Raw genomic sequence first — 16111 nt, 5'->3', positions numbered from 1 at the left:
TCACGTCTACATCCAAGACTGGGAGGAGGAAGAGGAGGGGAAGGATGCCAGCTAAATATGTCCCTTTTCTCAGGAAAAAGCAGTCTTCCCAAGAAACCACCAACAGACAACTGCTTTCCTCTCCTTGGCCAACACTAGGCCCCACAGGCTCCTGGGACTTGGCTGGAGACTGGAAGGGAGTTTCACTTTTCCAGTCTCTAAGGTGGGGGAAGCCAGGCAGGGGCGTGGACACCCGAGGGAGCACAGGCAGCCACCACTCGCACAGCCACCGGCCACCGCAGGAGGGCTGGGCTGTGTGTGCGTGGGGGCTCACGCCCAGGATGCAGATGCAGGGCCCCGGGTGGGTGGGGGGGTCCTTGAGGGTTAAAGGTCCGAGGAGGGAGCAGGTGGAGGAGCTGGTGGGCCTCGCAGCCTGCAGCTGAGGCAGCTCCCGCCAGAATGACATTTGTCACTGTGGCCAGACGGCCCCCACCCCACCCCGACCTTGGGGAGGTCAGGAGAGCTCCGCCAAGGGCCGGTCCAGGTGGGAAGGTGCAGCTGGGGGATGTACTTGCCGAGGGGCCCCAGGACGTCCCCGGGGGGCACAGCCAGCGGGTCTCAGGGCTCTCTGGCCCTAGGAGGCAGGTGGTGTCGGTGGAGCAAAGCTGTGGGTCCCCCTGCCTGGAGTGGTCCAGATTTGGGGTGATTTCTGGGGCCCAGCTCCAACTGCCTGCTAAGGGGCTTCTCTGTGCCCGGGCCAGGCTGCCTGCGTTTGCACCTCCCGCACTCTCAGCCCCTGATTAGGGAGGGACATTGCACAGGCGCTGGGGTGGGGCCGGCGCTGCTTTCCCACTCTGGGTCCAGCCTGTCTTCGGGCTCCTGGAGGAGGGTGCGCTGCGGGGCGGGGGGGTGGGGTGGGGTCCTGGAGGAGGGTGCGCTGTGTGTGGGGATGTGCGCTTCCTGGAGAAGGTGCTCCCTGGAGGAGGGTGCGCGGCGGGGGGTGGGGGGTGGGGGGGGTGCTGGAGGCTGACTGCAGGGCTGAGAGAACCCGCCCTGCCCTCCCCGAGTGTCCTGCCGCTTGTGGGGCGATTTCTGCCCCCGCAGCAGACGGCCGACCTTTGTAGGATAGTGCTCCCTCAGGGGCCTCCGTGGGGATGACGTGGGAGGGGGATCCTCCGCTTACTGCAGGGGAGAAACAGAAGAGAGGAGGGGGAGGAGGAGGGGTGAAGGGAAGAAGCAGGGGCAGAACCCGGGCTGAGCCTGGAGGGCAGAGGGAGGAGGCGGGTCGGGTCGGGTCGGGGTCGGGGTCGGGGTCGGGGCGGGGAGGAGGGGTGGAGGCGGGTCGGGGGGAGGGCAGAGGGAGGAGGCGGGTCGGGGCGGGGAGGAGGGGTGAAGGGAAGAAGCAGGGGCAGAACCCGGGCTGAGCCTGGAGGGCGGGGTCGGGGTCGGGGTCGGGGCCGGGGTCGGGGCCGGGGCGGGGCCTGCCCTGGGTCGGGGCGGGGCCGGGGCTGGTGCCCAGACAGTTTGCTGTCTGTGTTTTGGTAAAACCGCCCCGGGCCTGCGGGCTGATGCGGCCGGAACACGAGGGCGTGCGAGCCTCGGGAGCGGACCTCCCGGACTTGGGGCACCGAGGGGCGCGGCGGCCCCGGGCCGGTCCCTCCTGCCTTCTCGGAAACTCACTTCACGGACAATTTCCCCTGGACATTTGCAAGCGGCGCTTGGCGTGACCGCCCGGCGGCTTCGCGGACTTTCCTTCAGAGCCAGGCTCTCCCGGGAGCCTCCCGCAGCTCCGCGGACCCCTGCGGCGACCACAGCCGCCCTCTGCGCCCCAGCCCGCCGCGTGCAGGGAGCCCGAGCGGGGCTGGGAGAGGTGGGGGCCTGGGAGGGGGCCCAGACATGGGGGCGCTGGGAGGGGGCCCAGATATGGGGGACTGGGAGGGGGCCCAGACGTGGGGGGTGCTGGGATATATAGGGGGCTGTGTGGAGCAGGTCCGCAGGGGGGGCAGGGCAGTCCTGGGGAGGGGGCTGTTAGCTGGCAGGGCCTCCCACCTGCTGTGGACGCAGGCCAGGTGACTCCATCCCCACGTGCGGCGTGGCCCGTCCTTGGCAGGACAGGACGACTCAGAGTCAGCAGGGAGCCTGAGTCACTTCCCGGAGCAGAGGCCCCGGCTGCCCCAGGCCCAATCAGGACACCTGCTTCCGAGGGGGGGGCGGAGGGAGGGGGCGCCGCGCTCTCGTGGGGGCGGGTTTCTCCTAGCTAGCCCGGTTCTGGGGCCTGGACCCGCCCTGCAGCCCGCCCCGCACCCCCCCCGCACCCCCTCCCCGGCAAGGCCGGGTCTCCCAGGCCGCTGCACCTGCCGCCTCCTCTAGGTGGCCTCCCGGTGGGGGGGGGGGCGGCTAGGAAGGAAGTGCCAGGGCCAGGGCGGAATGCTGAACCGCAGGTGCACAGGACACCTCGCCGGCGGGGCCACCAGACAAACTCATACCCACCCGCCCCCGTTTTAACCCCAAGTGTGCCCCCGAATCCCAGTGTCCCTAACCTGGAGAAACAGGAAGGGGGGAATAAATAATTTATTGAAATTGGAGGAATAAATAAGATATGCGGGCGGGGGTACAAATAACAGTAAAAATCATTAGCACGTATACACCCTTTCACACACACACACACGCACACACACACACACACGCGCGCGCGCGCGCGCGCTCTCGCAGGCGGGATGGGGGCCGGGACCTCGCAGCAGAGGCGGCGGCGGCGGCACACGGGCGCCCCCCGGAGGCAGGAGGCGCACGTCCGGCGGCGGGAGGGCCGCCAGTCTCCCCAGGTCCCTAGGGCGCGGAGCCCCCAGCGGACCCCCTGCCCTGCGAGTGCCCGCGGAGCTGCACCCCCTGTGCGACCCTCGTCACCCAGGAGCGGTGGGCCGCCAGGCTGATGTAGACGCCGGGCCGGTCGCGCTCCGCACAGCCCTCACCCCAGCTGATGATGCCGGCCAGCAGCCAGGTGCCCTCCACCTGGCACATGAGGGGGCCCCCGGAGTCACCCTGCGGGGAGGAGGGGAGGTCAGGGGCCCACATGGGCCAGGGCTGGACAGTGCCCGGACCGATAGGGCAGGTGGCAGGTGGCTCCCTGGGGGGCAGGTGGGCGGGTGCATTTCTCTCCTGGAGGAAGACGTGCTGGAACTCCAGCAGGCCCCCGGGGCCTGGGCGGGACAGGCCTTGGGGATACCCCCTGGCGAGGAGCTCTCCGTGGGGGACCTCCTCGCTCACAGCCCCTGGCCCAGTGCCCGTGGGCAGCAGATAGGAATTGTGAGCAGGACCTACAGCGTCCAAGCCCAGGAGCTGACCTTACACCCGCCTTCCGTCCGCCACCGCAGTGCTGGAGCTGGTGCTGGGGACCAGGATGAGGAGCCCCCTCAAGAGAAGGCCCAGAGAGGGGTCTGGTACACCCAGGATGCTCAGTGGACGTTTGGTGTGTGGCCCAATGGATGGATGGCCGAGCCAAGTGGAGGCATCTAGGGGGGCTTGCAGTCCCAGCTGATTTGGGGGGGTGGGCAGCGGTGGAGCTCAGGGGGACGAAGGTGAGAAGAAGGTGGGGTACTCACCAGACAGGCATCTCGCTGCCCCTCCAGGTAGCCAGCGCACAGCATGTCCTCGGTGATGGCTTCCTGGCCGGCTCCTCGCCAGTACAGGCGGCTGCAGATTTCCGAGTCGATGATGGGGACCTCCAGCTTCTGCAGGGTCTGGGGATGGGCCAGGGGCACTGGGGGCAGGAGCAGAGGGTCGGACTTGGGATGCCCTCTCCTTATTGTCCTCACGGACCCATCCGCTCCCCACAGGGGCAGTTCCCAAAGGCGGAGGGACCTCTGTCCGGCTCTCCTAGACCGGTGGAAACCCCCCAAATTCCAAGACTCCACCTCCGGACCTACTGAATCCAGACAGGAGCATGCGCCCCAAGACCCCGAACCTTTAATGAGATTTCTGAGGCCCACAAAATGGTTCGAACCACTGGGCCCGGCTTGTCCTGCCTCAGGGACCACTTTGTCCCACACGGGCCTGGAATAGGGCTCAGTTGATCACCTGCGTTGGTGTGACCAGGGCTGAGGAGGCCCCGCACCCAGCAGGTGGCAGCCCCTGGGGCTGGTCGGTGCACCCTCCCCAGCCTGCAATTCCAGTTCTCGAAGGAGCCCCGGGGGATGACTATGGGGAGGCTGCCTGCACCCTCAGACTCAGTGGGACCCCAGGTACCTGGTGTCATTTCTCTTCATTCTTTTGGACAATCTGGTTCAAGTCCCATTTTTCTTACCCTTTTCCCTCTTAGCGTGGCCCCTTATCTACCTGCTCTGCTGCCCTGCCTCTTGCTTTATCTGACATGTGTCTCTAAATGGTGTTTTCCAAACCTCCAGACTTTGGTCTGACAATTGTATTTTCCAGTTATGGAGACTCGGTTCCTTCTGGAAATTTCGCCTGCAATCACGGCACGCAGCCACCAGCAGGTGCCTGTTCCCACTTGGGAGTCCCAGGGCTGTCTTCCTGTTCCGAGTCGGCCTGGCCCCACACGTGCTCCCTACATCACTGAACAGCGGGTTGGTCTGGCCGCAGCTCCCCAGACCGTCACTACGGACCCCTCTTGACTAGGAAGGGCCTACGGCTGTGCGGCGGGGCTTGGTGACCTCACGCCTCTGCGCTGCGGCTCATTTTCCTTTTGTCTCTGTCATCAGAAGACAGCCTTTTCCCTTGTGCCAGGCCTCTGGCCGCTACCCTTGGCTGCTCACCATGTCCGTGTCCCCGGGAGTTGGCCACCCTCCGTCCCCAGCCACCCCCGGGCACCCGGGAGGGGAGAGGCTGTACCCCCATCGCGGACGCTCCCCCAGCCCGCAATCCAGCAGCGCGTGTTCGGAAGGAGGTGGACGGAGGAGTCGGGCAGGCAGATGGGCAGGATTCGCTCGGAGAAGCGGACGGAGTGCTCCAGGCGCACCAGGGCGATGTCGGCACGGGAGCCCTCTCTCCAGGAGTACACGGGGTGGGACAGCACCCAGGCGATCCCCACCTCCTGGGACCTGGGGCCAGGGTTCCCCAGCTGCCAGGCCCCCAGCAGCACAGAATACTCAGATGGTTTGTTCAGATTGCTGGCAGGAAGAGGAAGGGGGTCAGCCAGGACCTGGGCCGGGAGGGAGCGGGGGGGGGGGGGGGGTCTGGGTCAGGCCGAGCATACCCCTTGAAGCAGTGAGCAGCTGTGACCACCCAGCGGCTGCTGAGCAGGGAGCCCGCACAGTGGTGGGTGCCGTTCTTCTGGAGGCTCACGACCCAGGGCCACTGGGCGTCGGTGCTGTCTTCGCCACCTACGATCCGGTTCAGCTGCTGGGGCTTCCCGCAGGCTGGGGGTGCTGGCGGAGGAGGGGCCCATTTCTGTCACCCGGGGCCTTCTGGCCCTGCTGGCACCCCGTGTCCTCCTGGCCTCCTCCGGCCTCTGCCCTCCCCCGCTGCCTTCCCGCGCCCTCCGCCCCCTGCTGCCCTGCCCCGGGCCCTCGCCCAGTCCCTGCTCTGCCCTGCAGGCCCCGCCGCTGCCTGCTCGGCGCCCTTGTGACCTGCTCCCCCCACAGAGGACACAAGCGCCCCCTCCCACCGCGCAGGACCCCACTCACTGGCGATCTCCGCAGCACGGAGGGCGGCTGGGGGCGAGACAAAGAAGGGTCAGGCGGCGGAGGGGAGCCCCCCGGGGCCCGGGGCAGGTCCCCAGGTCCAGGGTGGGGCATTTCCTGGAGCCCAGGCTGGGCGATGGAAACGTCAGGCTGGAAGCTGCGGCCTCCCCTCCCGCCAGCTTCCTGTCCAGCCTGTGCCCGCGCTCCGTGCCACCTGCCTGCTGGAGGAGGAACTGGCTCCTGGGTGCCTGGCACCGAGGGCAGGGGCGGGGAGCCCACCCCGACCCTCTGGGGCGCTCCCCCCAGACCTGAGGCTGCGGCCCGGGAGACCCTCTCAACCCCACACCCAAGGCCTGGAAGCCTGCGGACCCAAGAGCTGGGAGGGACAAGGACAAGGTCAGGCCTCTGCCCAGAGTCGTCCCCTGCTGGCAGCCACTGGACATGGCAGAGAGGAGCGAGCCAGTGCAGAAGGGGAGGGGACAGGGCCGGAGGGGACAGGGCTGAGGGCCGGGGGCAGGCAGGTGCGGGAGGCCAAGGGAAGGCGCTGGGTATGGACGGGGACGGGCCGCAGGTCGTCAGGACTCACCTGCAGAAGCCAGAAGCAGCAAGGGGGTGACGATCCTGAGACAGCCCCCACCTGGGGCTGGGGGGCCTCTGGAAACCATCATGGCCAGCGGGGGCGCAGGCACAGCTGGGAGAGCAGGCCTGCCCGAGAGGGAGTGTGCAGAGTTCCCTGGGTCCCCCAGGTTTTATCCTGGAGGTGGAATGCCGTTGGACCAGTCCCCCAAGTGAGTGAGTGGCTCAGTCCCTGCCACCCGGGGCTGTAGGTCACAGGAGGGGTGGGACTGCGGGAGGAAGTGAGCCGCTAAGGGGACTGAGGGCTCCAGCGGGGACCCCCACCTCTGCCCTGGAGCAGCGGACTCAGGGCTAAACCAGGGGCCCAGGTCCCATCCCCTGGAGGAGCAGGACCGGGACTCAACTGGAAAGGTCCCAGTTTGGGGGGGGAGGGGAAGGCCCGGACCTGGGTCTGCCCCAGCTGAAGGTCAGGGTCTGGGGTCTGCATGCGGACCCAGGGCCTTGGGGGCACAGGGGCTGCCCAGAGGCTCAGTAACGGCTCCCTCGTCCGGGGGCCACCGTGACTCAGCCTGGACACCTGACCAAGCCCCGGGCTCTGGGATCCCGTTAACCCACTTCCCAGAAAGCTGTGAATCAGGCCCCCAGTGGCGCCTGTCCTGTGGATCCTGTCACTTGGTGAACAACTCACCCCTCACCTGCACTGCGGGGAAGCCCAGGCAGGGCCAGCCAGGTGCCCAGGTGGCCACTGACATGGCTGCCTGGGAAGGGCTGGGCCCCACCCCCTCCTACCCCTCCAACCTCCCCCCCTGCCCCTGCCCCTGCCCGCCAGAGGGTCAGAGGGCAGTGGGGCTCCACAGGGAGCCGGGGTGGGCAGTATGGGCACGCGGGATGAGACCTTGTGACCCGGGGGTCCCCACGGGTTATTCCCTGACTCAGACCCCTGCTCTCATGACGCCCCTACCCCTCTGCAGGAGGGCAGTCTAATTCTTCTCCGGACCCGACCCTACAGACCCGACTCTACCGATCCTACCGGAGGTATATGGTTTATCTCTGTGCTTTTGTTCATTTGAGCAACGAACCTCCTGCTGGGAAGGGGCCAGAAACCAACAGAGCAACTTGCAGTGTCCCTTGTGTCCGCATCCGGACATCCCAGCCTCAGGCTCCCTCCTGTTCCCATTCTGCTGCTGAGGAAAGGGGGTCAGGGCTGAGGGGTGGAGCTGGAAAGGACCTGGGGGAGGGGTGGAGCTGGCAGAGCTGGGGGGAGGGGCAGAGCCTGGATTTGAACCCCAATCTGGAGGCAGGTGACTGGACGGGACTCAGTAGACCCTGAGGGATCTGGGTCCAGGGGTGGATGGTTTTCGCTCAAGGTCCCAGGTGTCGGGGGGCTGGGGGCCTCAGGGGCCCAAGGAGGCACCTGACTCTGGCCTAGAAAAGCAGGACCTGGACACAGAGGCCCAGAGGGCAAGCGGAGGGGGCACTGCAGAGGCTGGAGCAAGGGGGGCAGGAGAGAGGGGGCATGGGGCTGGGGGCCTCTAGGCAGACCCTCAGGGCACCCCACTAGGCAGCTCCCCAGCATGGCCAACATGCTCTGCACACAGCCTGTTTGGGGGCCTGGCTCCAGGCTGCAGGGTCTGCAGGCAGGCGGCAGGAGTCTACAGAGCCACCTTCCCGAGACTGGGAGGCTGGGAGGCTGGGAGGCTGGGAGGCTGGGAGCCTGAGAAGCTGGGAGCCTGAGAGGCTAGGAGGCTGGGAGGCTGGGAGGCTGGGAGCCTGAGAGCCTGGAAGGCTGGGAGGTGGGGAGGCTGGGAGGTCTGGAGGCTGAGAGTCTGAGAGCCTGGGTGGCTGGAAGGTTGGCCTGGGTGGCTGGGATGCCGGTACAGGGAGGACTGCTGGTGCGTTTTACTGGCCCCCGCGTCAGTCGGAAGGGCAGGGGACAATGCGGGGTTAAGCTGCAGCCAGAACCAGGCCTTGGCATCAGGCCTTGAGGGTGAGCCCCCATCACACCCCAAGACAAGCCAATGTGAGGGTGCGGGAGCCCCGAACACCTCCCACTGGCGCCATTCCCCGGCCGGGAAGCGCACCCTCCAGGCCTAGGCGAGGGCCGGCTTCCGTGGGTGCTCCCCCCACTGCTCGGGATCCTGGGGCACCTCTGGGCTCCGCGGCTCGCCTCGGGCGCCCCCAACCCACTCCCTTCCTGCAGCTAAGGTGGTTGGCTGCCCCAGCTCCCTCGATAAGCTTTTGTTGGGCAACTGCTGTATGGCAGGCTGTGCGCCGGGCGCCGGGCCAGGGGGAGGGTAGGACAGAGGTCCCATCCTGGGGCGGCACGAATCTCCCAGGGACTGGGAGGCGGGTGGGTGATGGTAGTGACGTGTCACGGGAGGAGGGCGCGTGGGGAAGCCTGGGAGGAGGGCATAGACCCTGGGGGCCGGGGTGCTGCAAGCTGCGGCCCCCCACGAGGAGAGGCAGTGTAGGGAGCCCAGAGGCTGGGCATGCAGGTGGGTGCCCAGCGCCCTGGGGTCAGCGGGCTCTGCTGAATGGGCAAGTCCACCAGGCAGAGCCTAGAGGCTGCGAGGAGCGGCCCCGACTGCCGTGGCCCGGGGTCGCTGCCCGGATGCCCCGAGGGGCGGGCATGTGTGCGGAGATGTCGCCGTCCCCAAGATGGGGTGGCCCAGCAGGCGGCCGCAAGGGGCAGGACCTGGCAGGTGCCAAGAAGTCCTGAAAAGCCAGTGAAGACGGTGGCGCGGGTCCTCAGCTCCCAGAGCGGGGACCACGCAGATTCCGCATCTGTCAACAGCAGATCATGGGGCGACGGCAGCTGGCGGCCTGGGTGCCACACGGACGGAAGGACGGACGGCTGCCCACCCGGCCACCCCCGCGGCCGCGTGGCCCTGGCGCCGTCTCAGGACCTCTGTGACTGCAGCGAGGTGTGCGGGCTGCTGAGGCTGCCGGCCGAGCAGTGGCTCCCAGCGCCGTGCCACTCGGGGTGGGGACATGCAGGGCGGTCTGCTCCGTCCACCCAACTACGAAGTGCCACCATGCGCGGGTGACAGGGTGGCCCAGGGCGCGGCCGCCGCGCAAGCCGCCTGGAGCAGCCGGCCGTGCAAAGGGGGGGCACCGGGCGGGGGAGCCTGAGGACATTGCGGCCGTGCGGAGTTGCAGCCCAGGAGGGCCCCGAGTTGCTGGAGTCGCCGAGCCACGGGGGCAGGATGGAGGCAGGACCCAAGGGCAGGCGCGGGGCACGTCCGGGGGAGCCGAGGGCGCAGTGTTCGCACCAGCGGCGCTTAACAGGGTAAATCGTGTCTGTTTTACTGCAACAGAAACAACGGGGAGAAAAACCAGACGTGCCCCCTCGTGACTGTGAAGCTCGGACGCTCCGGGGCAGGTGGGCAGAGCGTCTTCCTCCAGGCCAGGCCTCAGTTTACCCAGCTGTGAGGAGGGCTGGTCCCCGCCTGTGTGTCCTGGGCTGGAGCCGCCCACCAACTGAGCAACGCGGGGCCGCCCCATCCGTGGGCAACGTCCTGCGGGCGCCGATGGTCTCGGCGGGTGGCCCTGTGGACACCGCCCGCGGCTCTCGTTGGCAGGGATGACCTCCCCTGGTGGAGCCACGCTCCTGGGAACCCACCTGTCACCCGGGGCCTCCTGCCTCCAGAGTCCATGAGGCCCCAGCCCTGTCCCAGGTCCCGCTCAGGGCCCCCATCCCGCACGGGCCGCACCCCCGGCCTCGGTTCTGCCCCGACCGGCCGCAGAGCTCTGCACCGCCCCCTTCCACGTGGTGCGGCGCCAGGGTGCTCGGGGCTCCCCCAACCCCTTCCCCATCTTCTGGCTCTCCAGCCCCACTCCCACCCACGCCTAAATTTCTGGGGAACAAAGATTTCCTGACCTTACTGCCAATCCTTGTGACACCCGTGTGAGATGGGGGCTGAGCACCCCCAGTCCTTGGCCTTCCTTTGTCTGGTCTTGGGGTTCCCGGTCCCGGTTGTCTAAGTGGCAACCCCAGCTGCCTCTTAGAATGTGGGACTTCCAGGGTCCAGGTATTAATTATGTGACTCTTGGGGGCACCTGGGGGGCTCAGCAGTTGAGCATCTGCCTTGGCTCAGGTCGTGATCCCGGGGTCCTGGGATCGAGTCTCACGTTGGGCTCCCCACAGGGAGCCTGCTTCTCCCTCTGCCTGTGTCTCTGCCTCTGTCTCTGTCTCTCATGAATAAATACATAAAATCGCTTGTCCACGACCAGGAGGGGTGAGCCCTAGGCCGGACAGGGCCGGGCCCAGAGGAGCCAGCGGGGAACAAGGGCAGAGGGCAACGGGCAAGCTGGCCGTGCCAACTCGCTGGGGACCCAGCGCCAGCTTGGTAACATGCCGCTGACTCACAGACCCAGGAGAGAGGGAAGGACCTCAGTCTTGAGGTCAGAAGTCAGCCAAGGGCTCACGGCAGGGAAGTGAACGTTGCACGGGAGCAGCCTGCCTGCGGGCAGGCGCACAATGAGGGCCCCGGTCCAGGGCCCCGCGGGGAGCCCTCAGAGCTGGGAGCTGCAGGCCCCCGCTTTCCTTCAGGGCGCCCTCCTGAGAAGTGACCTAGCCCCCCGGTGACCTGCGTAGTCATGCCTGCAAGGGGGAGCGTGGAAAACCAGCCCCAACCTCCTCTGCAGGGTGGAGAGCCACCTCCAACCACGTTCCTCCTCCCCCTCACCCCTGCAGGGCACTGGGTCACTGCTGGTTGCTGCTCACAGATGGCTTCTGGGTGAAGTCAGCGGGGTTTCTCCAGCTGGGACGGACGGTTCTGGGGCACCCGTCCATGCTGGAGTCGGGGGAGGCGCCCACTTCCACGATCACAGCCCATCTGGGTGCTGAGAACTTGGACGCCAAACAGGCATCTTCAACTAGGGGACCTTGACATCCCCTCGAACTCTGACGCCTTCAACCCCCCATCTCAGAAAATGGCATTTCCATCTACCCAAGTGCTCCAGGCCTAAGGCGAGTCACCCCTGACTCATCGGGTCTCCTCACCCATACCCAACTGCAAAGAAAACACTTCTCTGTGTACACAATACTTTGACACCACACGTATGGGATTTTGCTCACCGAGCAGTTCTCCAATTTTCTGTGGACGCCAACAGGACTTGGCACAGACCCCACAGGGTGAAAGCTCAGCCTCATAGGATCCCCCCCACCAACTTCAGGTGCCAATCCCAGAGAGTGGGTCCTCAGGTCACCCAGACTTCTGACTTGGCTACAAGTCCGGGGTTCCCAGGACCCCCTCCTCAGGTTCAATTATTTGTTAGAATAGAATGGCTCACGGAACTCAAGCCATGCTGATGTTTATCAATTTATTTTATAATAAAGGGTACAGGTGAAGAGCTGGATGAAGGGGCACACGGGCAAGGTCAGGGAGGACCCGAACGCAGGAGCTACCGTGTCGCGGAGTTGGGATGTGCCGTGTTCCCAGCACCAATCTGGAAGCTCCCTGAACCCCATACTTCAGGGATTTCCATGGAGGCCTCATCCTGTGGGCGTGATGATGATGAATTCCAGCCCCTTCCTGTCCCCTGGAGGCTTGGTCTTGCTGGTGACCGGCCTCTGTCCTGGAGCTGTCCTAGAGTTGCCTCCTCAAACAAGACACCCCTGCCCCCTGGGAAATTCCAGGGGATTTAGAAGCTGAGTCAGGCAGGGGGTAGCAGGAGTCCTGACACCGAGCCTCACAGATCAGAGGCGTCCACACGTCCTTCTGGAATAAACATAACCGCCAGCCGCTCGACAAGCTACTAGTTAACAACTGGACAAGGGGCCAGGCTGGTCCCTTGCCGAAAGCCCTGGCTGAGCTAGAGACCTGGACCCTCCAAGGACCCTACTCCCCCTTTCCCATGCCCTAATTCCCGCTGCTTAAACTCACCAGTAAAGAGTGAGGCTAAGAGAGCCCAGCCTTCCCTGGACCCTAATAGAGGCAGAGCCCAGGCCGGCACTCCTCCCGCCTCCCTGCGACCTCACTGGGTGGCCCTTGGGCATACCGTGTCCCCTACAGCACTTGTGAGTAATAAAATCGGGGTTGTTTTTGCAGTTTCCTGATGGCTGTTGCTGGGGTGCATCTTGCCATCAGTCACAGGAACCACAAGGGCCTGAGCAGCCACGGGTCTGTGGGGCCTGCCACTGGGGTGCAGGCAAGTGCCCCAGGTACTCCCCCCCCCAGTACTGGCAACAGGATCCTTCAGCGGGGCGCAGGGGCTCCAGCCACGAGCGGGGCCTCCAAGTCCTTCTCCTGGGCTCTCAGCTCAACAGCTGTGCCGGGACCGGCCAACGGCAACCAGGGGAGTTCGACCAAGTTCCATCAGGATGCTTCCTCCTGTGACAATGTACGGGGCGGGGGGGCAGGGGGGGGGCAGTGTGCTTGGAAGGGGCTCGACTCCTCTCAGGCCCCACATTCCCTGCTGCCCCTTCCTGGCTCGGCTGCTCCAGGGTCCAAGCACAGGAGGATGCGTGGTCCCCCCCAACCCCCCACCCGTTCTCGAAGCCCTCTGCCCTCCGGGACCTCCGCATGTGCTCCTCCACCTGGAAGGCCCTAACCCCATCTTCATAGGCGGCACCTTTTACGGCTTCCCGTCTGTGACTCTTCTACTCAGCACCGTGGGCACAAGTACAGATGTGCTCTGGGCAAACACGGTAACAAGAGGTCCCTGGTGGCAGCGCTGGTGTCCCCAGAGATGATCGGATCCCATGGGGTGTGTGCCTTTCTGTCTGATTAGGCTATTTACAGCTCTGTAGGGACAAAACTTAATTGGCAGAAAAATGACAGTAATGCAAATAATTCTTTTTTTTTTTTAAAGATTTTTATTTATTTATTTATGAGAGAGAGAGAGAGAGAGGCAGAGACACAGGCTGAGGGAGAAGCAGGCTTCATGCTGGGAGCCTGATGTGGGACTCGATCCCAGGACCCTGGAGTCACGCCCTGGGCTGAAGGCAGACGCTCAACCACTAAGCCACCCAGGTGTCCCCCAATGCAAATATTTCTTGTCTCTAGAAAAATAAGTTACATCCCACCAATGCAACCAGTTGTTCCCGGTGTCTTGACAGCTCTGCCGGTTTCCATCAGTTGACAAATTCATTCCAGCAATCCTTGCCTGAGTATAAATGTGTGGTGCTTTGCACTCTCTTTTGAACAGGTTGTATGGGGGCACCTGAGTGGCTCAGCAGTTGACCGTCTCTGCCTTTGGTTCAGGGCGTGATCCCGGGATCTAGTCCCGCCTCCGGCTCCTTGCGGGGCGCCTGCTTCTCCCTCTGCCTGTGTCTCTCATGAATAAATAAATAAAATCTTAAAAAAAAAAAAGAACAGGTTATATGTAAAATCTTACTGGGTCCCTCCTTAACTGATAAATAAAATCTGAGATGACCTCAGAAAAGTCATTTTACCTTTTGGTGAAAAAACGGTCAGCTTATACATTTATTAAAGTTACTGTATGTTGGGCAGCCCTGGTGGCGCAGCAGTTTAGCGCCGCCTTCAACCCAGGGCGTGATCCTGGAGACCCGGGATCGAGTCCCATGTCGGGCTCCCTGCGTGGGGCCTGCTTTTCCCTCTGCCTGTGTCTCTGCCTGCCTGCCTCTCTCTCTCTCTCAATAAATAAACAAATAAATAAATCTCAAAAAAGTTATTGTATGTTTATCAACTAGATTGAAGGATAGTTCCACCAGGCCAGGAACTTCTCTAGTTTGTTGGGAAAAACCGCAGGAGACTTTGAGACATGCAACGGTGATGGCCATGCTTCCAGCGGAGAGCAGAGCTCAGAGAGCGGGTTCTCCGGAAGCATTGATTCTAGGAGGGTCTCTGTACAGTGGCCTTCAACTAGGCTGTTTTACCCCGTCTGCCCCCTCCATCCTGTGAAAAAGAGGATTCTGAACATTACAGTTTTCTTGCTCTGTAGCATACTGACCAGTTTTGCATCCAATTAGCACACTCCTGACTTCCTATAGATGTCTTTTCTTTGGATTCCCCTTTATTTTTTTCTTTTTTTTAAGATTTTATTTATTTATTCATGAGAGACCCAAAGAGAGAGAGAGAGAGGCAGAGACACAGGCAGAGGGAGAAGCAGGCTCCATGCAGGGAGCCCGACGTGGGACTTGATCCCGGGTCCCCAGGATCAGGCTCTGGGCTGAAGGCAGCGCCAAACCGCTGAGCCACCTGGGCTGCCCTTCAGATTCCCCTTTAAACCACTTTTGACAACCTCTTGGTTTCCTCATTCATTAATGAGTTAAAATTTTTGACACATCCCCATTTTATATTTATTTGGAAGTCATGCCTTTACCTTTTTGAAAATTACGTTTTTAAAAAATTTAAAAAAAAGAATAATTAAAAAAAATAATCTCTCTACCCAGTGTGGGGCTTGAACCCACAGCCCTGAGATCAATAGTCAGATGCTTTATGGACTGAGCCAGCCAAGGACCCCTTGAAAACTACATTTTTAAGATCTTACTAGTATACCCCTCAGTGCCTGGCACATAATGGCAATTTTATGGAATCAACTGATTAAAGAAACAGCTTACAAATTTGTATTTAATAAAGTAAGCTACAAATTCCATTTTTCCCTTTTATATTATTTCAATCTGCTTTTATTATTTTTATTATTATTTTTAATTATTTTTATTATTATTTTATTATTATTATTATTTTATTATTATTATTTTTAAGATTTTATTTATTTATTACACAGAGAGAGAGATAGAAGCAGAGGGAGAAGCAGGCCCCACACAGGGAGCCCAATGTGGGACTCAATCTCGGGTCTCCAGATCAGGCCCTGGGCCGAAGGCAGACGCTAAACCACTGAGCTACCCGGGCTGCCCTCAATCTGCTTTTATTTTTTTTATTTTTTATTTTTTGTTTTTTCAATCTGCTTTTAAAATGTAACATATTGGGCAGTTTCCCGATGGCTCAACCACTGAGCCACCTAGGTGCCCCTAAAAAAATTCTCTGATTAGTTCCTGAAGTTATATCCCTAGTAGGGAAATCACTAGGCTATAAACTTATTTGATATGTATTGTCAAACTACTTTCTTTTCTAAAAAGACTTTTCTAGAGTTGTGTAGTGATTTCTATTTTTTCCCTTTACCAAATACAAATACAAATATTTTTCCTCGTGTCCTGGCAGTTTGAAGGTTGTCTTCCTTGCCCTTAAGGAATGAAGCACTAGCTCCCCAGTTGCTAATGATGCGGTGTCAGGGCTGAATTCACCAGTAAGGTGTTGCGAAAGAGGGGAGCACTGGTGTGGAGAGCGAGCAGACAGGAAATGTGTCAGCTAGGAACAGGGAAGGGGAAAGATTTCCCCAAGTCTAAGATGGGCAGACCTGCACACCTAGCAAAGTTCCATACAGGTGCCACTCAAATGTCCAGGGGCCCCGGGAAGCCGAGGCTTCACTGGGAGACCCCAGCTCTCAGAGGAGATCCTGTCGTTCACATGCCAGGGCCTGGACTGAAGCCCCATGCTCCCTAAACAGGCAGATTTTCAGCGGGGATGCTCTGACAGGGCCCCAACTGGATGTCCGCTACGGATTGGTAAATAGCCACATCCCTAAGGCCCCCAATTGCCCCAAATGCCCAGGTACTCCAGGCCTCCCCGAGACCGTCCCAAACTCAAACAATTGAAAAATTCATGCCTGGAGGTGTCTAGGTGGCTCAGCCTGTTGCAAAGCCAACTCCTGATTTTGGCTCAGGTCCTGGGATGAACCCCAGGTCAGGCTCCCTGGCGTGAGGACTCTCTTTCCCTCTGTCCTCTCTCTCAAAGAAATCTTTAAAAAAAAAAAAAAAAAAAAGTTACTGCCTGTTGAGGCAGGGGCCTCTAAGCCTCCTGAGCCTGTTCTGATTGTTTAAATCTGCTTAAAACCGGTTGAGTTTGTTTCATGTTGCTGCTGCACCTGTCCTGGGGGGCAGGGGTGGGGAGCAG

General features: G+C 61.8%; 1 protein-coding gene and 1 long non-coding RNA gene across 4 annotated transcripts; one reads left to right on the top strand and one right to left on the bottom strand.

Moving 5' to 3' along the window:
- Positions 1 to 2532: 2532 nt before the first annotated feature.
- PRSS22 (serine protease 22) lies at positions 2533 to 6842 on the bottom strand. Of its 3 annotated transcripts, none has more exons than XM_072835407.1 (6): positions 6202 to 6821; positions 5619 to 5645; positions 5189 to 5360; positions 4825 to 5102; positions 3579 to 3736; positions 2533 to 3018 (listed from the first exon to the last, which is right to left on the bottom strand). In XM_072835407.1, the coding sequence occupies exons 1-6, from the start codon at positions 6281 to 6283 to the stop codon at positions 2806 to 2808; spliced, it is 930 nt and encodes a 309-aa protein (XP_072691508.1). In that variant the 5' UTR covers positions 6284 to 6821; the 3' UTR covers positions 2533 to 2805. The 3 variants fall into 3 exon arrangements, with proteins under 3 accessions (XP_072691508.1, XP_072691509.1, XP_072691510.1); XM_072835409.1 differs by having other exon boundaries at positions 2879 to 3018; positions 4749 to 5102; positions 6202 to 6842; XM_072835408.1 differs by lacking the exon at positions 5619 to 5645 and having other exon boundaries at positions 6202 to 6827.
- LOC140638309 (uncharacterized) lies at positions 5197 to 10863 on the top strand. Its single transcript, XR_012035401.1, has 3 exons — positions 5197 to 6011; positions 7163 to 7226; positions 9509 to 10863. It is a non-coding gene; the product is annotated as an uncharacterized lncRNA (long non-coding RNA).
- Positions 10864 to 16111: the final 5248 nt, after the last annotated feature.

This window comes from Canis lupus, chromosome 8 (assembly GCF_048164855.1).
Source record: "Canis lupus baileyi chromosome 8, mCanLup2.hap1, whole genome shotgun sequence".
Lineage (NCBI taxonomy): Eukaryota > Metazoa > Chordata > Mammalia > Carnivora > Canidae > Canis > Canis lupus.
The sequence above is the reverse complement of the archived record's forward strand: the minus strand, read 5'-3'. Positions and strand labels throughout refer to the sequence as shown.

Bases quoted from the DNA above. Each gene is read 5' to 3' on its own strand.
- PRSS22 (XM_072835407.1), bottom strand. From the start codon at position 6,283: ATGATGGTTTCCAGAGGCCCCCCAGCCCCAGGTGGGGGCTGTCTCAGG. The intron at 5,646-6,201 runs GTGAGTCCTGAC...TCTCGCCCCCAG, and splicing joins GCTGCTTCTGGCTTCTGCAG to CCGCCCTCCGTGCTGCGGAG. The intron at 3,019-3,578 runs GTGAGTACCCCA...TCCTCCCCGCAG, and splicing joins GGCAGCGAGATGCCTGTCTG to GGTGACTCCGGGGGCCCCCT.